The 20982-nt window shown below is 64.3% G+C and overlaps 3 protein-coding genes across 3 annotated transcripts; all 3 read right to left on the bottom strand.

Annotated features, from left to right (window-relative positions):
- Window positions 1-2766: 2766 nt before the first annotated feature.
- CIST1 (colon, intestine and stomach enriched 1) lies at window positions 2767-6066 on the bottom strand. Its single transcript, XM_062015026.1, has 4 exons — window positions 5975-6066; window positions 4104-4676; window positions 3511-3656; window positions 2767-2864 (listed from the first exon to the last, which is right to left on the bottom strand). The coding sequence occupies exons 1-4, from the start codon at window positions 6033-6035 to the stop codon at window positions 2817-2819; spliced, it is 828 nt and encodes a 275-aa protein (XP_061871010.1). The 5' UTR covers window positions 6036-6066; the 3' UTR covers window positions 2767-2816.
- Window positions 6067-7705: 1639 nt separating this feature from the next.
- JUND (JunD proto-oncogene, AP-1 transcription factor subunit) lies at window positions 7706-9109 on the bottom strand. Its single transcript, XM_062015160.1, has one exon. It carries the CDS (start codon window positions 8927-8929, stop codon window positions 7976-7978), a length of 954 nt encoding a protein of 317 aa, XP_061871144.1. The 5' UTR covers window positions 8930-9109; the 3' UTR covers window positions 7706-7975.
- A 4233-nt stretch (window positions 9110-13342) lies between these two features.
- On the bottom strand, window positions 13343-20956 carry LSM4 (LSM4 homolog, U6 small nuclear RNA and mRNA degradation associated). Its single transcript, XM_062015063.1, has 5 exons — window positions 20457-20956; window positions 20119-20160; window positions 19888-19986; window positions 16971-17154; window positions 13343-14802 (listed from the first exon to the last, which is right to left on the bottom strand). The coding sequence occupies exons 1-5, from the start codon at window positions 20457-20459 to the stop codon at window positions 14714-14716; spliced, it is 417 nt and encodes a 138-aa protein (XP_061871047.1). The 5' UTR covers window positions 20460-20956; the 3' UTR covers window positions 13343-14713.
- Window positions 20957-20982: the final 26 nt, after the last annotated feature.

Here is a 20982-nt window from a genome sequence, read left to right as displayed (position 1 = left end):
GGCCCTGTGAGGCAGCTGGATGGATACCTGCTGTTCCCAAGGGCCACAGAAACATCCAGCAGCTGGCGGGGACCCAGGAGGAACAGCGACTGCACGGCCTCCCTGCTGCTGTAGCACCCTGAAACCCACCCCGCGGTGCTGCTGGGGGAGGGGTCTCCCTCGCCTCCAAGGGGCTGCAGGCACAAGCGGGAGGACACCGAGGCAGAGAGATGCTGGGACAGGGGGACATCAGGGGACAGCGGGGCAGGGGCAGAGCCAGCCACCCCCCAAGTGCCTGGCAGCCACCAGCCCCTGGGACAGCCAGTCCGTGCCCAGGACAGCCAGTCCCTGTCCCCGTCGGACACGTGTCTGTACAAGGAGTGGATGGCAAATGATACCGGAGCCAGGTCCCTTGGCCATGCCAGCCCCACGCTGACCCCACAGGCTGGGCTGGGACAGGCACGAGGAGGGAAGGGAACAGCCCAAAAATAACCCAGCAGCAGCACAGCCGGGGACAGCGAGAGGGACTGAGGTCACCTCCGGACAGGGCCAGCCCAGCCCTGCAGTGGGACAGAGGACAGGGACAAGGAGGGGGTGAGGAGGACGAGGACAGGGATGGGGGGTTGGGATGGGGTGATGGAGAGAGGATGGTGAGGGTGCAGGTGATGCGGATGGAGAGGACGTGGATGGAGTGGACATGGAAGGAAGGGACAGGGATGGAAGGGATGAGGATGGAGGGGATGGGGATGGAGGGGACAGGGATGGAGGGGACGGGGAAGGAAGGGATGGGGATGGAAAGGATGGGGATGGAGGGGATGGGGATGGAGGGGACGGGGAAGGAAGGGATGGGGATGGAGGGGACGGGGATGGAGGGGATGGGGATGGAGGGGATGGGGATGGAAGGGATGGAGATGGAGGGGACGGGGATGGAGGGGATGGGGATGGAGGGGACGGGGATGCTGGGGATAGGTTGGAGACAGGGCTGCCCGGGCTGCAGCAGCGGGGCAGTGCCCGCGGGGTGTCCCCAAGCACGGGCACCGGGAGCTCTCCCTGTACTGCTGCCGGTGCCGGTGCCGGTGCCCCGGAGCCGCTGTCCGCTCGTCGGTGCTGAAACCGGGAGCGGCACCGACAGCAGCGCCCTGCCCGGAAAATCCCATCCCGGTTCCACCGGGGCGAGCAAACACCTCCCTTCCCCGATCCACTCTTACCGGGGGGACTCGGACTCGTCGCCGCTGCTGGGGCCGCTCTCCTCGATGGTGAAGACCACCCGGGAACCCTCAGGCTCGGGGCCCCGGGCAGCCTCTGCCAATCGGGAGCCCAGCGGTGGCAATAACGGGCTCCCGGAGAAGCGCCGGCGGACGGCACCCGCCGCCGGTCCCGGTCCCGGTCCCAGCGGGGCGGCTTCGGCGGCGTCACGGCAGCGCTGCACGGGGAGGGAGGAGGCGGTGAGCGAGGCGGGTCCCGGCGGCGGGGGAGCTCTGCGGGACGCTGCTCGCGGCGCCGTGTCCGCGTGTCCCCCCTCAGCTCCGGAGGCGCCCCCCGGCGAACCCCCATCCCCGGGCACCGGTAGCGCGCGGCCGCCCCCTGCCGGTGCCGGTGCCACCGGGGGTGGGGGGCGAGGGGGGCCAAGGGCAGAGCACCGGGAGCCGATCAGGCCGTAGCGCCGCCGGGACACTCTCCCGTACCCCCCACCAGGGACCCCGTCGGAAAAACCCCCGGAGCCGGTGTGCAATTACGCAGAGGTGAATAATAATTAACCGCCCATTAAGGGGATAATTAACTCCCGCTGAGAGCCGCCGTCCCGGTTATTGCTGCCCGGGGGCCCGGCGCTGGGACGCTCGTACCGGGGACACCCCCCCGGACCCGCTCTCGGTGCGCTCCCGGTGCCGGTGCCCCTCTCACCTCCGCTCCGAGGAAAGGCAGCGCCGTCCGGCTCCGCCGCATCGCCGTCCCTGCCGGGAGGAGGCTCCGGAAGGCGCGGCCGGTGGGGCTCGGCCGTGGGACCCCCGCCCCGTCTCAGTACCGGGGCCACCCGGGGGCCGGGACACGCAGGTTCCTCCCGCACGTGATTTCTGGGCAGCGGTGCCCGGCCTCAACCCCCGCCTCGGGTTTCATGTCCCCCCCCCCCACCCCAGGCACAGCTCCATCCCCTGCTCCCACTGTCCTCACAAGTGCTAGATGAGGACAGGCCATCCCGGAGGCCCGACGCCACGGGGATGGCCCCTGGCCCACAGCACCCACTGGCACACAACATTAACGGTCACCCACGAGCCCCCGTTACCCAGCGCCCCCAGGAAACGGGGGGCACCAGGGGCAGCTCCCACGGTTGTGCCTGCAGAGCCCCCCGGCCCCCACGGCTGAACCCCCCCATGGCTGAGCCCCCCACGCCCCAGGAGCAGACTCAGCCGGAGCCGGAGGGTTGCCAAGCCCCGGCCCGGGGGGTCTGCGCAGCCGCTGGCCCCCCAGCCCTGCCCGCAGCCCCTTACCGACAGCCGGTGCTGGCAGCGCGCCGCGGCCCCGGCCGTGTGCAGCCGAGCAGAAGGAAGGCGACGTGCGTGCTTGGCTGCTCGCTCCCTCCCATCCCACCCCGCCGGGGGGGCTGCGAGGCCCCCACCACCCTGAGCACCACTGCATGGTGCCCTGCACCCACCCTGCTGGCTCCGGGGGCACCCCAAGGCCTGCTGGGGACCCCGAAAGCTGTGGTGGCCTCCCCTGGGAGCGGGGGGCTTTCCCCCGGGCAGGGTGCGGAGTGAAGGGCAGACAGGAAGCCAGACCCCAGACAGCAGCTTCTTTATTCAGCAGTGTGGGGAGCCCAGGGGAGGCTGCGGTGTGGGGGGTCACCTGGGCGTGTAGTGGGTGATGTGGGATGACTCTGTCACCTTGTCCTAGAGAAGGGGGAGAGAGGTGAGGCCCCATAGCCCATCCCTGCTACCCCCCTGACCTCCCCAGTCCTCCCCACACACCATGGGCACATCCCTGCTACCCCCCTGACCTGCCCCCCCAGCCCTCCTCACACACCATGGGCACACCCCTGCTACCCCCCTGACCTGCCCCCCCAGCCCTCCTCACACACCATGGGCACACCCCTGCTACCCCCCTGACGTCCCCAGCCCTCTTCACACACCATGGGCACATCCCTGCTACCCCCCTGACCTCGCCAGCCCTCCTCACACACCATGGGCACATCCCTGCTACCCCCCTGACGTCCCCAGCCCTCCTCACACACCATGGGCACATCCCTGCTACCCCCCACCCCTCCCCAGCCCTGCTCACACACCATGGGCACATCCCTGCTACCCCCCGACCTCCCCAGCCCTCCTCACACACCATGGGCACATCCCTGCTACCCCCCTGACCTCCCCAGCCCTCCTCACACACCATGGGCACATCCCTGCTACCCCCCCCCAACCTCCCCAGTCCTGCTCACACACCATGGGCACATCCCTGCTACCCTCCAACCTCCCCAGCCCTGCTCACACACCATGGGCACATCCCTGCTACCCTCCAACCTCCCCAGCCCTCCTCACACACCATGGGCACCTCATCCAGGTGTTGGAAGTCGGGGTTCCTGCGCCGGCACAGCCGCACCAGCAGCATCGCTGCTGCCCCCACCAGCACACAGACGAAGAGGCAGATGACAATGACCACTCCAGGGTCGGGCTTGGTGGGTTGCTGAGCTGTGGGGGGAAAGACGGGCACCCCGTTAACCTCCCTGGCACTGCTGAGCCTCACTCCCGGCCTCCAAGTGCTGTGGTGGCTCTTGGGGTAAGGGGCTCAACACCAGCCCCAGCCTCTTCCCTCCACTGCCATCCCAGCCCCTGCAGACCCAGCACCTGACACCTACACCCATGGGGAATCAACCCAGTGCCCTCCCACCCTCCCTGGCTGGGTCCTGTGATGCAGAGGCCGGGGGAAAAATGGAGAGCTTTCAACCCACCCCCAAGGAGGATGGGGCAGCCCAGGGGGGCTCTGGGCACCTCTGAGCCCCCCTGTCCCCTCCTGCAAGTGCAAGCCCTGCATGGGGGGCCTGAGGATGATCCAAGGCTGCTGCTGTGCCCATGGGCACAGGCAGGTCTGGGGACTCCTGGCCAGCACAGTGCCTCCCTCCTCAGCCTGGCTCTCACCAGAGCTCCCAGCCATGGTACTGGTGTCACTGGCCGGTGCTGTGCTGGAGCTCCTGGCACCGGTGCTGGTGCCACTGGCTGGTGCTGTGCTGGAGCTCCTGGCACTGGTGCTGGTGCCACTGGCTGGTGCTGTGCTGGAGCTCCTGGCACCGGTGCTGGTGCCACTGGCCGGTGCGGTGCTGGAGTTCCTGGCACCGGTGCTGGTGCCACTGGCTGGTGCTGTGCTGGAGCTCCTGGCACTGGTGCTGGTTCCATTGGCTGGTGCTGTGCTGGAGCTCCTGGCACTGGTGCTGGTTCCATTGGCTGGTGCTGTGCTGGAGCTCCTGGCACTGGTGCTGGTTCCATTGGCTGGTGTGATGCTGGTTACAGACACTGTGCTGGTGCCACTGGCTGGTGTGGTGCTGGTTACAGACACTGTGCTGGTGCCACTGGATGGTGTGGTGCTGGTTACAGACACTGTGCTGGTGCCACTGGCTGGTGCTGTGCTGGTTACAGACAGTGTGCTGTTGCCACTGGCTGGTGCTGTGCTGGTTACAGACAGTGTGCTGTTGGTGTTCTGGGCATGTGCTGTCTCTGCAAGAGAGGGCTGGTCAGCAAGGCCATGGCAGGGCCCTGGCAGGGGCAGACAGGGCCCCAGGAAGGGCAGCAGCACCTGCCCCAGCTCCTGACCCTGTGATGCTCATTTTCCATGTGGTTTCACCATCCAGAGTGGGTGAGAAAACTGGGGTTGAGCCAATATGGGATATCAGAAACTCTGGCTCAGGAAAAGCCCCGCAGGCTGTCACGGCACAGACACGGTGCCTCCAGCAAAGCAGCATGGCCGTGGGCACATGCCATGGCACAGGGACACGTGCCAGCCCAGCCCTCACAGCACCCACCAGACACCCTCAGGGACGGGTTGTGAGGGGCATTTAGCCGTGGCCAGGCGGGTTGGCAGCGTTTGCCATGCAACGTCAGCCGTGCCCTTATGCATTAAAGTCCTGTTTGCACAAGAGGAGGAGCAGGTTCAGCCCAGTGCCACGGGGAAAATGCCCCACGGCAGAGCCAACACCCAGCACCCAGAGACACCGGTGTGGCTGGCTGCCAGGGGTCCCCACAGCCCCCCAGAATGGCCCATTCCCATCCAGCTGCCATCCTCAGCTGGGATGGTGGTGAATCCAGGGCTGAGCACCCAGCATTGGGTGCCAGCTTCTGTGCCTATAAGTGAGCTGAGGCACCATGGGGTGTTGGGTGTGGGGGGGGGTGCTGCTGGGGGTCCAGGCTGGGGACAGGGGGACCACAGTCCACAGTAGCATGGGGTCCCGGTGCTCTTTGCCCCCACAGTGCCAGGACAGTGCTGGAGCACTCATACCACCCAAGCACAGGCCGGCCCAGCTGGTTTGGCAGCACCAGGGCCTCATCCTGCCCCACGGTGCTGCTGGCTGCGGGAGGGGCAGGGTGCTGGCCTCCAGTCTGGCCAGCATGGGGAGTAGGGGGAGACAGTCCCCAAGGGCCTTCTGGGACCCCTGGGCAGGGGGTGCAGCCCATCCCCGTGCCAGGAGCCCCGGCGTGCCCAGGGCAGGGCAGGATGCAGTGACCGGACCCCGAGGGGCAGCCCCTCCCCGAGCCACACGCCCTCAGTGCCCGGCAGCCCCAGAGCACACCGAGCCCCTCAGCGCAGAGCATGGGGGAGCACACGGACACCCCCAAACCTCCTCCTCACCTCCCCGGTGCCCCGGAGCCCGCGGCCCCCACCCCGCGCCGCAGGCTGCACAGAGCCCCGCTCCCCGCCCCCTGCCCCCCGCCTCGGTGCTGCGGGGTGCGCAGCCTCCGAATGCCCCCAGGACACCCCGGAGACCCCCAGCACCGGTACCCCCGCAGCTCCCCGGTACCTTGGGCAAGCAGCAGGGCAGCGGCGCAGCCGAGCAGCAGCGGGAGCGCGGCGCGCGCCATCCCGCACCGCCCCGCGCGCGCCGCCGCCGACTTTACCCGCCCCGGGGGAGGCGGGGGCGACCCCGCCCGCAGCGCCCCCTGCCGGCCCCGCCGCGCGCCGCAGCCCCACGACCCCCGCACTGCCACCCCGCCCCCGCTGCCACCGCTACACCAGCCCGGCCGCCGGCCCCGGGGAAGGACGCGGCGCCGGGAGGGACGTGGCGGCGGGGGAAAGGGCGAGGGGTGGCGCGGGACAAAGGATCCGGAGACACGGACACGCGGATGTGGGACAAAGGGACCTGGGGACGGAGAGATGCGGGACGAGGATCCGGGAACGTGGGGACAGAGATGCGGGACGAGGATCCGGGGATGCGGGGAAGACAGAGATGCGGGACGAGGATCCGGGAACGTGGGGACAGAGATGCGGGACGAGGATCCGGGAACGCGGGGGGGACAGAGATGCGGGACGAGGATCCGGGAACATGGGGACAGAGATGCGGGACGAGGATCCGGGAACGCGGGGGGGACAGAGATGCGGGACGAGGATCCGGGAACATGGGGACAGAGATGCGGGACGAGGATCTGGCAACGCGGGGGGGACAGAGATGCGGGGACGAGGATCCGGGGATGCGGGGACGAGGACCCGGGGACAAAGGGATGCAGAGCTTTGGGGACACGGAGATGTGGGGACAAAGGGATCGGGGGACCTGTGGAAATCAGGAAGCAGAGGCTTGTGCGTGCGGGACACACGGGCCCGGGTAGGCGGGCGTGTTGGGGACACCGAGCCCTCGGCCCCTCTGCTGGAGGTGCACTCGGGGCTGCGCCGGCTCTGGGCCGGCCGCCCCGCAGCACATCCGGGGCCGCTGACGTGCGGCGGGGCAGGGAAGCTTCCTCGCGGCAAACCGCGGCCGTCCCGGCACGGCGCCGGCTCTCCGGGGAGCCCGCGCTCCCCTCCCCCGCCGCGGCTCCGTGCCCGGGCCCCCCCCCCGCACCGTCCCCCAACGCTCCGGGGAGAGCCTGTGCCTTGGCGGTGCCGGGGCCGGCCTCGCAGGTGGGGGACGTGGAGGAGGAGCGACGGGGGTGCCGGGAAGCAGAGGCCTGTTGCTGAAGGCCGGGGAGGAGCCGCGGAGGCCCGTCCTCGCCGGGGCGCAGCCGGGAGACCCCGGGGTGCGGGGGCACTGTGCGGGGGAGGGGGGTGTTGGTGAACCCATCCCCCGCTCTCCATGGAGGCACCGGCGCCCTGGCAGGACAGCACTGAGCCAGCGGCCCCACAAGCAGCTGGGCTCTCCTCCTCACCCACGGGGATCCCCCCTTTCACCCCCTGGGGCATCCCCAAACCCCAGGGGAGCCCAAATGACTCCCGACCACCCCAAGGAGCCCCTCCAAGCACACAAGCCCTCTGTTATCATCTAACAAGTCACCCCCCACAACACCCTCTGCCCCCCATCACCCCCACCCCCTCTGGGAGTACCCCCACTCTCCCCCCGCCACCCCCCATCCCCTCTCCCGCCCCAGGACCCCACACCCCCCGCTCCCAGCACCCCGCAGACCCCCGCCATCCCCCCCCGCCGCCCGCCCCAAGATGGCAGCCGGCCGCGCCGCTTCCTGCCCGCGCCAGGCCCCGCCGAGCCCGGCGTCCCAACCCGCCCCTCCCGCCCTCCCCCGGCGCAGCAGACAGCGAGAGGCGGGTCTCCGTGTGCGGGGTTTTACTGGGGCCTGACTGGAATGTCTCGGGGAGAAAGAAAAAAACAGGGCCCGCGAGTCCCGGCGGGGGCGGCCCGGGCTCCCCCTCAGTCCTCGGGCGGGGAGGGCTGCGGCTCTCCCCTCCCCGCCACCACGCTCGGGAGCGCTGTCCTCTCCCTCCCCTCGCACCCTCGGTCCGCGAGGCCCTTCTGTCCATGTCCGGGCCCCCTCAGAGTCCGTGCCCGGGGCGCGGGGGGGGAAGTCCGCGGGGCGCGGGGTCAGTACGCCGGCACCTGGTGCTGGTGCTGGGGCAGGAGCTGGCAGCCGCTGTTGACGTGGCTGAGGACCTTCTGCTTGAGCTGGGCGACCTGCTCGCGGAGCAGGCTGGCGGTGGAGGCCAGCTCCGTGTTCTGGCTCTTGAGGCTCTTCACCTTCTCCTCCAGACGCGAGATCCGCTCCAGCTTCCTCTTGCGGCATTTAGAAGCGGCGATCCGGTTCCTCAGCCGCTTTCGTTCCGCCTTGATGCGCTCCTGCGTGTCCATGTCGATGGGGGAGAGCGGCGGGCTCTCCCCGAAACTCGTCACCTCCGGGACGATCTGAGGCTCGTCCTTTAGCGGCGGCGGAGGCGGCGGCGGGGCGAGCCGCGGCGGCGGCGCCGCGAAGGGACCGGGGTCGGCGGCGTAGCTGACCGCCGGGTAGCTGCTGAGGTTGGCGTACACAGGCGGCTCCGGGGCCAGGCCGGCGGCGGGCAGCTCGCCCGCGCCGCTGCCGCCGCCTCCTCCTCCTGCCGCTCCGCCGCCGCCGCCTCCGCCGCTCCCCGCCGCGCCGCCGCCCAGCTGGTTCTGCTTGTGCAAGTCCTCCAGCGCTTTAACGAAACCCTCAGCGAACTCCTGCTCCTCGGAGGCGGCCGCTTTGGGGTAGAGGAACTGCCCGCTGGTCGGCGTGGTGGTCACTAGCCCGTTGGACTGGATGATAAGCCGCTCCAGCTCGGGGGACGCCAGCTTCAGCAACCCCAGCTCCGCCGAGCCCAGCAATCCCGCCGCTTCGCCGCTCGCCGCGCCCGGCGCTTTCAACGCCGCCGCCACCTGCTCCGGTAACGCCATCCCGAGCGCGTCCTTCTTCATCATGCTGCCGCCGGGGAAGGGCAGGAGGAGCCCGCTGCTGCCGGAGGACGAGGCGAAGCCGCTGCCGAGGCCGCTCAACACATCATCATGGTAGAAGGGTGTTTCCATCCTCCTCCCCCGCCCGGCTGCGGGGGAAACGGGGCCGGGGCGGGGGGGAAGACGAAGCGGGGCGAAGCGCTGAGGCCGGCGGGGAAGGGGGGGGAAGGGAAGGGCGGGGGAGTCGCCGGCGAGCACCGGCCGCGGGCCCCGCTCTCGCGCGCGCGCACACACGCGTCTGCCGCCGCCGCGACCCGCGCGCCGCCTTAAATATGCGGCGCCACGGCGGTGACCTCACCGCGCCGCGCTCCCATTGGCTGCAGATGACGTCCCTTGCCCGCCCCCTCGTTTTGCATAAGGGGGCGTGGCCCGCGGCCCCGGGAGGGCGGGGCCACGCCCACTCCTGGCTGCCGCCGTCGCCGGGCGACCGGCGGTAAACGGGACAACAGCGCGAGGGCCGCTGGGATGACGTCATGGCGGGGGAGGGGCGTCACGTGTCCCCGCGCCGCGCGCCCCGGCGGGAACAAAGGGAGGGGAGGGGCGGAGCGGGCACCGGCACCGGGACGGGTCCCGGCCCTGCGGCTCCGTACATAACCGCCCCGGACGCTCTGGGGCTGGCCACGCTGTGGGCTGCGCCGGTGGCTGCACCGCGGCTGGAAGGCGCCTGCGTGTACCGGGACCTGCCCGCACCGGGACCTGCCCGCGTGGCACGTGCTCGCCACGGCGCGCGTGCCCCCGGTACTTCCCGCAGTCCCGGTGTTTGCCACCCGTGTTTCCCGCCGGCTCCGGGGACGGTGGCGTTCGGCCAGCAAGCACCGGCGGGCGGCCAGCTGCAGGGCACCGTGAGGTCCCGGCTCTGCCCGGGGCCGGTGCCGTGGGTCAGCCGGGCATGGCCGCCCCTTCGCTGGCAGCAGGGAAGGAGTTAAGCGGCGGTGGCGGCAAACGGCGGCAACGCGCGTCACGGCGGCCGAGCCCGCGGGCGGCTGAGGGGGCGGATCGGCGTCAGCGGCTGACGTCACCGGCCCCGCGTGGAGCCGCCGCACCGGGGGAGGCAGCGCCGATGGCCAACGATAACCCCCCGCACGGGGCTGCGGCACCGGCAGGATGCGGGGTCCCGGCCCCGCTGGCCCGGGGCGGGCGGCGCGCTGCAGGAGCGCGGGGACAGCGGGCCCGGGGCCGCGCCGAGCCGCCTGTAATCGCAGCCAGATGGTCCCGTCCCCGCACTGAGCGACGGCCGTAAATCAGCGGCGCCGGACGTGGCTGTGCGGAGGGCCCGGGGGGCCCCTGTGCCGGGCTGTGCTGCTGCACCGGCCCCCTGCTCTGCCCCCCTGGGCGGCGTGGAGCCCCGGCCAGCGTCCCTGTGCCTGACCGCAGCCCAACCGGCACGGCCCGGCGTGGCTCAGCCCTGGTGCCGGGAGGCCACAGGAAACACGGGTGACAACCAGGACAGGCGGTGCTGGCATTGGGGAAGCCGAGGCACGAGGGAGCTGGCACCAAGGGGGACTGACACTCCCTCTCATCTGCAGTTAATTAAGTCCCGAATGAATCCAGTTGATTAAACCACAAACCAAGCCAGCCCCATGCACAGGGTCTCCCGGTCTCTGCCAGCCCGTGCCCCCCGCCATCCCTGGCGTCCTGACCCGCTGAGGGTGCCGAGGTGCCGGTGGCCCCGGCACTGAGCTCCCAGGTGAAGCTGCCGTCCGTGTTTCCGCTGCAAACCCGTCATTAGGGGTGTGGCCGGCGGCCGGTCCGGCAGGTTCAGACTTTCCGTCCTGACGAAACCTGGCTGGCGAGGGACGGGGACTGGGTGGGAGGACGGGGACGAGGGCTGAGGGGTGGCTCCTCTTGTCCTGGCACAACACAGTGACCCCCTGGCTGGGTTTGTACCCGCAGACAGGGCTGTGCCCCACGGGCACCCATGTCCATACTTCTGCCTGAACTCCCCTGTGTCCTCATCACAATCTGGGCTGTGGCAGGACAAAATGAGAAGCAGCTTTGGTTGTAGGTGCTTTAATCAGTTGCAGGGAGGAACGAACCAGCCCCAGGGCCTCGCTGGAAGAGCGGCTGGCTGGCGGCCAGGGATGCGAGCCACAAGCTGCGCTTCGGCCGGGCCCAACCGCTGCTGCCAGCACCTGCTGCCAAAACCCCACCACCCCCCAGTGTCCTTCCCCAAGGGTCACAGTACCCCAGGGCTCGTCCTGCTATGTCACCTCACCCCTGTGCTCCCACCTCGTCACCACTGGTGCTCATCCCACATGTCCCTTGTCCCCAGATCGGGGACACGGCAGGTTGTCTTCCCAGTGGCAGCTCGATGCCCACGGCAAGCGGGCGGCTTCATTCTCCTAATGAGCATTTAATGAGGGTCGTGATTCAACAGGCTCTTCCGTCTCCCGAGAGGGCACAGCCGTGGGGAGCGGGGCAGTCCCCGTCCATGGAGCAGGTGGCACTGCCACTGTCACCTCACTGGAGGCCAGTGGCCTAAGCTGCTATTCCTGGAGGTGTCAGAGCCTGGCTCGGCCCCGCGAGCACCCACTGAGTCACGCTGTGCCTTGCCACCTGCCAGCTGGGCTATATTTACCCCAGAGCAGGCAACGAGCATTTCTGATGAACCCACGTCGGTGCCAGACCTTGTGGAGACACGATGAGCCTCAAGTGGGGCCACATTCACCAGAGCATCCCTGCACCTCCCAGCACAACAGGCTCCTGCTCTCCCCCTTTCCCCAGCCCCACTGGGACCCTTCCCTGTGTGGGACCAGCTCCGTTGCACCAGCAGCACCCGATTCCAGCCAGGAGCCCACACAAGCTGCCACAGCATCGCTCGGTGCCCACACAAGCTGCCACAGCATCGCTTGGCACCCACAGCATCGCTTGGCACCCGCAGCTCTGACGACCCAAAGCCAGATGCCCACGGGCTGCTGCAGATTTACCGCACGCCCCTGCCCTCCCGGCACAACCTTCCAGAAAGGGAACACGCAAAAGTGCATTGGCCGCCCTTGGCATCTGCACCGCGGGTACCGGCTGCACAGGGGAAGCCGCCTCTTAGTCATCGCCGCAGGGAGGAACCAAGCCGGGAAAACAAGAAGTCGGCGGCCGGCAGCGGCGGCCCCGGAGCCGCCCGGGTGCCCGAGGAAGCGCCGAGGGGCCCCCAGCGACCAACAGCGAGGGGTGAAAAAAAAAGAGCGAAAAAATACCCCAGAGAAAGAAAACACATTTAAAAAGGAAAAAGGAGGAGGAGGAGGAGGGTTTGACGTGTATTTTTAGTTGCTTAGCGCAGCCCTGAAGTATTTCGGCAGCCACTCCCTCCGCGTCGCAGGCGCTGCTGTGGAACTATTCCCGTGCGGAGCCCGGCCAGGCACAGCGGCTGTGAGTCACGGCGGGGCGGGCAGCGGCCGTGCCAGCCCCACAGACACGGCCCTGGCGCTGCCGCCGCCGCCGCGGGCTCAGCCGCCGCGCAAATGTCAGGGGAAGGCAGCGGGGAGCGCTCGCAGCGGGTCCCCCCGCGCCGTCCCCTCCCCCCGGCACAGCCCGTCTTTCCGGCCCGGCCGCGCTCGCCTTGCCAGCCTGCGCACACCCTCCCACGCCGGCAGCCAGCCTCAGCCCTCCTTCCTCCTCTCTGGTTGTTGCTTTTATGTCACTCCTCCCTGTTTTGGGTCGGTTGGTTTGTTTGGGAGGGGGTTCAGCCCTGGCTTGCCTCCCGGCAGGGATGGATCACCCGACAGCCCCCACCTGACAGCCTCTGACACCCGTTATTGGAGGAAGAAAGGCTCAAAGGCATCCATGCTGCTCTCCCACAGAACCATCTCCCACCCAGCCTGCTGCTGCATGGGGCCAATTGCCCTTCCAGGGGTTGCACCACGGCTCAGGACAAAAATACTCCTCCACAGTTGGACAAGGGAAGGGGGAGGCAGGCAGGGAAGGCTGCTGAAGGCTGTACTGAAACAACAGCAGAACTCAAGGAGCTCCAAGGCCTGAGCTCAGAGCTTGGCCAGGAGATAGGGCGGACTTGGAGGACTCTCCCCTGAGCCCAAGCCAAAGGTCCCATTGTTGTGGTGAAGCTTTATCCATCCAGAACAGAACCTGAAACCCACGGTCGCTTCCTTCGTCACCAGGGCAGCTGTGACACAGGGAGTTTCTGCAGCTGGAGGGACTCAAAAGGGAGGGAGTAGGTTGGGAAGGGAAAGTCTGACACAGGGCTCAGGCCCAGCTTTGTTAAAATGCCACAGGGGTGTTTAAGTTGAGGCTGTTTCCAGGAGGGAGGACACACAGACCCCATCCCATCGCCTGGCTGAGGCTCTGGCAGAGGCCATCTCGCCCAGGACAGGGACCAGGGGCTGCTTCACGCCTTGCTGAGGACAGCCAGCCCAGAGAACACGTGGCTGCAGCTGGAAACCAGAGGCTGAGCTCTCCTGCTTGGGGATTTATCGTTTCTAGCAGGGCTTGAGCAAGGGCTTGGGCTCAGCACGGGCACAGACAGAGCAGGAGGCGTTTGCTGTAGAGGTTGGTGATTTATTCCTGCTCACCACTGTGCACCAGTTCTAGAAACAGTACAAAAATAAGTATATATAAAAGCATGTTCTTCACTCATTTTCAGTACAGTGGTGATGGCAAAGAGTAATCTTCAATAGGGGAATGAGATGTTAACCCCCCCCCAAATCTGTTCAGAACAAGTCACACAATCAGCTTTTTCCCTACAGTTAAGCTGTTTCATCCATTCAGGGGGGTGGGACACAGCCAGAGCCTCTTTCTTCCCACTGTGGCCTCCTGCAGAGATGCACTTGTGATTCGCCAGGATATTGTGTGGGTGCATTTTGCTCAGGGGATCCTGCACCCCGTGGGATGGAAGACTGGAGTAACCCTACCTGGGAATTCCCAAGAGCTGTAACTGCAGGAGGGGCACCACTGACACACGGGTCCACAGCCCCTGGGAAACAAAACTGGTGACTGGAGAAGGAAACAAGTGTGTGTGGTGAAGTCAAGTCAGTAGGTACCAGAGTAAGCTTGAGAAATACTGTTGGAGTTCAGTGTCACAGGCACGAGGGGGAGTTTACAAAGTGTGTGGGGGAAATAAATCAACAGCTCAGTTGCTTTGCAGACCCCCATCCCCCCAAAACCAGCCACGAGGAGCAAGGGGCACACACCAGCCTTCCACAAGAACACACAGAAAACTCTTCCCTTTAAAGGAAGCTTCTAACCTGAAGTCAAATTTGTAATAGGCTAATTGAGAAATGCTCATTTATCACAAAGCTCTCTTGGAAACAACCCTTGAAGGCCAGTGCAGTGTTCATCCCAAGTTCTCCTCTAAGAGAGAGGCTGAGCTGCCCAGTCAGAAAGAGGAGCAACAGCTTAAAAGTTGGTTGGTTTTGAATCAAACAAAACCCCAAACCCTTAAGACTACTCATGTCAAGATACAACATCCTCAAGTGCAGTGTTTCTAAACCAAAAAACATACTCGTGGTCAGGTACAAATGCAACAAGTTTCCTCAGTTTCAAGTAGTAAAACAAAAAGGAGAAATGAATCCCAACCAATGCAGAGAGCATTTGCCTTCACCCTCAGCCCTGTGCAGGGGAAGCCCTGAAACCAAACCTGGGCACCCTGACAAATTAAACAGAGCTTTCACTCTGGGCTGAAGGCAGAGCTTAAGTCCTTGATCACAAATGATTTCTTTAACAAAACCAAAATAAATCTTTCCAATTATTTGCTGGTTACAAGGAGTGGGCAGCTCCTCTCCCAGCTGAAATGATGAGGGAGGTTCCAAGGGACACGATCCGGGCGCTGGCGGGAGGGTCGGAAGGTAACGCACGCAGCAATCCCGAGGTGCTGAGGGCGAGTGGCCCAGCCAGGCTGCTCCCAGCCCCTCATTGCTTTGCTGATTGCCTGCCTGGCTTCTTCTCCTGCTGGCCTCTCCCACTGCCTGGTATTCCTCGGCCACGGCCACCGAACACACCTACAGGGCAGAGAAACAAGGGCAGGGATTAACAGCAGCAGAGGCTGCTCCCAGCCCCTGAGCTTTACAGTTCCTTGTATGTGACCCAAACACACGCCAAAGTTTTCCTCTTCTGAAGCAGAAAGGGGACTTTTTGACATCTCCCTCCTCAGCTCCAGACCCTGACGTGCATAAACTCATCCCTCCTGCAGTGCTGACAGCTCCTCTCATGGAGATGGGAGTTCACTTCTGAAAGAGGGGAGCCAAGGAAGCAATTCCATGCCCCAAATCCAGGGGGATGAGCAGCTTATACTGTGCCCCCCAAAAGCTCTAAGGGCAAGTCACAAGTGAGGAAGAGGGTGACTTGGTTTAAAGACAGATTGGCTACAGAACAGAGCAAAATACACCTCGCTCTGTCACCACCTCAGTGCTAAGGGCTGCAGACACACCTGCACCCTGGCAGCTGAGAGCTGCCCAGTCCACCCTCATCCTCTCCTCCCTGCCCACATTCACCCCAAACAGGAAAAAAACCAATTCTAGACAGGAATTGGTGTCTTGGCATGAGAGGAACGGAGACACCATGGCTCTGTCCTGTGACAGGCAGAGCCCAAAGCAGCCCCAGCCCAAGCAGCAGGCAGCAGCTTCTGCAGAGCCCTCTGCTCTGGCTGATTCATCGAGGAGACGTGCTGAAAAAAACCCAGAATTGCTCCTAACTAACCCTGCAGCCCTCAGGATGCTCCTGGGGCTCAGCTGCTCCCAGCCAAGCACAGCAGAGGCTGCTGAAATTCTCCATTTGGCAAGCTGGGAAGTAAAAGGCGAAGGATTACCAGTGTCAGAAACAATAATCCTTTCAACTGTGTGCACAATTACAGCTTTACTTCTGCCTGCTGGCCTCTCAACAAAATTGTCCTGCCTTCCCCCCCCCCACACTTCTTCCCTTCATGTCTCAGTAATGAGAGCCAAACCTTTTAGCTAATTAGCAAATGCTGAAGCTTCCCTTGAAAATATTCCATCAGCGAGTTTCAGCTGCACATCAAAACAGTGGGGAACTCCACCTCAAACAGAGCCCAGCTCTGCTCTCCACAAGGTGGATATTTCCACAGCAGACAAAAATATTTCAGCTAGAGTGTTGGGCCAAATAACCACCCCCCCAAAATAAAAGCTGTTATGCCAAGAGCTCTGGCCACTGAAAAAGGGAGGAGGCAAAATAAAAGCGCCTTCAGATTTGTAAAGGTCACTCCTGTGTGCTGGGAGCTCCCAGAAGGCAGCAGAAATTGCAGGGGCTTTTGCTCCAGAAGTGCCTGGGAGTCCTTAAGGGCAGGTTTTCAGTCCTCAGGGCTGCTCCAAAAGCCTCAGATTTCCTCAGTCAGACCCTATTTGTTGTAGTGAGAGAGTGCACTCAGGGTTTTACGCTCCTGCTGCGGGGTGAGCGTGGGCTGAGAGCAACCCCAGGGCCCAGAGAGGTGACCACAAAGCCAATGGCACAGAGGGGTGAGCAGCAAAGAGAGAAAGGGCTCTCAGGCTTCCAGTGGGGCAGTTTTGAGGGACAAATGAACAAATCTATCCTCAAGCTGAAGTGCTCTGCCAGCACCCAACCACGTGAAGCAGGACAGGGAAGGAAGCCTTGTTGTTTTGGTGACCTATTTCTTCCTAAGTGGCAACCTCCCCTTTTATCAGAGCCATGAGTTACTCACTCTGAGCAGGAGGGGCACAAACCCTCAGATATTAAAAGAGAAAAGGTTAAAAAAAGAGCAAAAATCAACAAGTCAGGAGATCAAAAGCTCCATTATAATGGGAAAAGATGTTTTTCTATCACTGCCACAGTCAGCCCACTCTATTTTCAAACAAAAAAGCCATTTGCTTCCCTCCCAGACTTTGCTAAGCTAACAGACACCAGTTTGGTAGGGCCACGCTCCCTTCCTGGCTTGCCAAGAGGGGTAGAAACAGTCAAGTTCAGACTCTCTTAATCTCCTGCCCAACCCCAGCAACGAGGGAGGCACATCCCTGGCAAAAATTCTTCCTGCTCTTGGCAGAGGCTGCCTTACTCAGCTCCATCTCCCACAGGAGCAGCTCCAGCTTCTCCCAGACACACAGTCCTGGGGGTACAAGAGCCATTCTTGCACCAGAGGGGAAACTGAAAGGCAGGGATCCCATTTGTCCCTCTCTGAGCTGACAGACAGGATCATTACCTCGTCCAGCACCTCCAACACCACGGCCTTTCTGTTGCTTCTGCTGTTGCATCCCACCACGGCCTCTGCCCTTGGACACCACCTCTTCTTTCACCATGTCAATGATTTCATCGGGGATACGCAGGTATTTGATGGTGCTGCCACGGATGTAGCACTCTGGCATTCTCCAGAACTTATCTCCATCCTAGTGGGGAGCAGTGCATGAGCTTAGGAACAAAACCTGGGGCCTCTGTATCATTTTGGGGGGCATTTGAACACTGCCATCGCTTCTGGAGAGTGTGGCAGCCTCAGCAGTCTTCTCTGAAAGCATTTTCTGTAAGTAGCTGCAAGAAAGGGTGTCTTTCCCCCTTCCTCCCTAGGGCATGTAGCCCTAGAATGGGGTGGGGGGAGACTTGACCACGAGCCACTGGGCTTTCAATTTGTTCCACAGCTGTCTCCAACACAGAAAAGCAAGGGAGCAGAGGCTGAGGAAAGAAGCTCCTTCCCTTCTTGTGCAAGAAGGGAATCGAAAGCAGGACTAGAGAGGCAAAGGTGGGGAGTTACACACCACAGCTCTGAACAAGCAGCATGGGGCAAGGCAAAAGCAGCTGCAGCGGCGTCGGCACGGCTGGGTTCCTCCTCCAGCAGCCTCAGCTGGGAGCCACCTCCCTCCTCTGCTCTCTGGGGTGTGGAGGGAGCAGTGAGGCAGGTCTGGAGCCAGCTGGCTGCAGGGTGTGTGCTGCTGGAGCACAGGAACTGCAGCTGGGGAAAACAGGCTTGCAGAACATATATATATATCAAAGGAAGGCTTCAGGTGCTCAGTTCCAGAGCAGCCTCTCTCTCTCTTTACTGTTTGATGAAGTTTCAGGGGCTTTCTAGGACACAACCCATCAGGGCTTCAGCCCCAAGTATGCTGAGGGTGGCTGTGGGAACAGGAATGGAGTGCTGAAGCTGAACAACAACTCTGCTGCCTGTGATGTCAGTGGGAGGGAAAAGGACCCACCTCAGCACACTCCACACCAGGGTTTGGCTCAGCCCTGTCACTCTCAAGCACCAGCACATGGATGAGGTGCCTGTCGTGGCTGGGAAGCAGGGGTTAAACAAGAACACCTTATTCCTCCTCTCCTGGGAGAAAGCAGTCATTCCCCTCCCTGGAGTTATTTGGGGCAACTCTGCCTGTCCAGGCAAGTCCTTCGTGCACAAGACAAGACAGAGAGCAGTTCTCTTCCAAAAGACACCCAGCAAACCCCACCCTGCCTTGGATCTGCCTGCCTGCCGCTCCTTGGCTCGGGATGCAGGAAGGGATGCAGCCAGCCTCGCTGGCTTCCTCGTTCCGGGCCTCCCCAGAGTAAACAACCGCCTCCCGGCCGGGGCCGCCCGTCCCCCGCCGCCCCGTGCCATCTAGTGGCCAGTCCCGCCGGTACAGCCTCGGCAGCGGCTCCAGCGCTGCTCCCACAGGGGCTCTGGAGGCGTTTGAGGGCGGGCAGAGGGACTGCTGGTGAGCCCGGCTGCTCTGCCCCGTGACAGGATCGCTCTAGATGACTCAGAGGGAGTAAAACCGGAGCTACTTCTCTCTCCCAGCAGAGCACCGAGCCGGGGGAAGCGACTTCCCAAGGACAAGAGTAATGTCACCTGTGTTGTGGGGGTGGGAAAGGCTTTGCTGCCTCTTAACTGCTAAATTAGACAGCAGTTCCTTTCTCATTCCTCCCACCACAACCCAAAGGGCATGCAGAGATTTCTAATCCCCCTGAGTTCTCACCCCAAGGTCCCTCTCAAACTTCAAGACACTGACTCTGCTCTATTGACATGCAAAAGTGCCTCTGTGCCCCAGCAGCATCCCTCAAAACCTTCCTGCTGTGGAGACAAAGGCTACAGGGCTTTTGCAGAGAGAGTTTTTTCAGAAGGAGGATTTCTGCCAGTCCCTCCCATGGAGCTCTGATGTTTCAAGGCACATCCCTCTGGCTGCTGCTTCCCACACTGCACCTCTGGGAGGGACAAGACCAGACATTTCTCTCTGAGGTCAAAGCTCAAAACAAGAGATCACAATCTTCTGGAGCACCTTTGGCCAAGGGCAAAAGTACCAGACAGCACAGAGCCTTGGCTGGGGAAACAAGAGGCTCCTATGGTTTGATCTGGAGAGTCAGAGGGTGAGAGACCAACAAGGGCACAGAAGTCAGGATGGCATTTGGAACAGACCTTGCTGCTTGGGCACAATGCCAGAAGGCGGCACCATTCTTGGGGAACCCAGCTTGGCACTGCAGGCTCAGCACCACAGGCTCAGCACCACGGGCTTCCACAGGGAAAGCACTCACACAGCAGAAGCCATTGTGCTGGAGGGGCCATGTCAGGGGCTGCCTTAGGGATAACACATAGAATCAGAGAATCTCAGGATGGTGGTGGTGGGAAGGGCCTTGCAGAGCTGCTCAAGCCCAACCCCCTGCTAAAGCAGGTTCCTCTTGATCAGGTCACACAGGAACGTGCCCAAGTGTGTTTGGAAACCTCCTGAGAAGGAGCCTCCACACCCTCCCTGGGCAGCCTGGGCCTTCACCTCAGCACCAAACAAGATTTTCCTTACGTTCCAGTGGGACTTTTTATGTTCCAGCTTCTGCCTGTTACCCCTTGTCCTGTCACTGGCCACCAAAGAACAAAGACTGTCCCCATCCTCCTGACACCCACCCTTTAGGTACTTGTGCTAATGAGTCGTCCCCTTCCCAGCCTTCTCCAGGCTGAGCAGCCCCAGGGCCCACAGCCTTTCCTCCTCACACACATGTTCCATATCCTCAGCATCTCGGTAGCCCTGCACTGGCCTCTCTCTAGAAGTTCCCCGAAGTCACAGTTCCACAGGAGTTGTCCCTGAGCCACCTCAGCTTCAGGGCCAGGGGCTGGGCAGGGCCGGGGGTGGGACGAGCCCTGCCCGGGGCGGGGGGTGTGGCCTTACCCGGGACGTGCAGATGACCTCCCGCAGGTTGATATTCATCCAGTTGTCGCAGCTCACCAGGTGCCCGTTGTACGTCTCCCCATTTTTCAGCTCCACCAGCTGCAAGAGACGGGAGTCACGGGGCGCCGGCCCAGCCCCGGGTCAGGGCCCCACTCCAGGCTCACCCGCACGGCACCGGCGAGCCCGGGGTGGGCCGCAGGACCGAGGCTGTGCCGCGCCGCCGGTACTCACCATGGGATGGTTCTGTGCAGTCTTCAGCAGGGACAGGGGCAGCTGTGAGGGAAACAGAGAGGCTTCAGGCACGGCCGGGCAGCACCGGGCACCGGGACACCGCCCCGGCGGCGGAGGGAGACGAGTCAGGTCCTCTTCACCAGGGCCTCGTCTCCTCGAGCCCGAGCCCCACAGCCCTGCCCGGGACCCCGAGCCCCGGGACCCCGAGCCCCGCAGCCCCGGCCCGAGCTCCACAGCCACGCCCGGGACCACGAGCCCCACAGCCCTGGCCCCGGCCCGAGCTCCACGGCCCCGCCCGGGACCCCGAGCCCCACGGCCCCGGCCCGAGCCCTTCTCACCATCGCGCTGATCCGCGGAGCCGCCGCCGCGCCGGGCGCTGCCGCTCAAACCGCCCCTGGCCCCGCGCGGAGCCAATCAGAGCGCGGCGCGGCCGCGGCGGAGCCAATCACAGAGCGGCGCGGCCTCACCGGAGCCAATCAGAGCGCGGAACGCGGCCTCAGCCGTAAAGTGCACCCGCCGCAAACGCCCGCTTCGCGCCTTTACGACAGCCCCGCGGCTTGGGGCGCGGAGCGGGCCGCCGCCGCCTTCCCGGCGCTCCCCGCGGCTCGTCCCGCGGCCCGGCCCCGCTCCGGCCTCCCGCGGCAGCCAGCGCTCCCCTGGGCCGCCGTGTAACGGTTCAAGCAGCTCCCCCCGGGGCCCCGCACCGAGGGAGCCCGTGACGGGAGGCTGCAGCCCCTCCCAGCCCCCTCCCCGGCCCGGATGGGGCCGCTCAGCCGTGCCGCGGCTCCGGGCTCGGCCCGTCCCGGGTCGCTGCCGCCGCCCGGCCCCTCTCGCCTCGCGACTTCCGGCGCGGCGGCGGAAGCG

Source organism: Colius striatus, chromosome 25, assembly GCF_028858725.1.
Source record: "Colius striatus isolate bColStr4 chromosome 25, bColStr4.1.hap1, whole genome shotgun sequence".
In the NCBI taxonomy this organism is placed as follows: Eukaryota; Metazoa; Chordata; class Aves; order Coliiformes; family Coliidae; genus Colius; species Colius striatus.
This window is presented reverse-complemented; position numbering and strand designations above follow the sequence as displayed.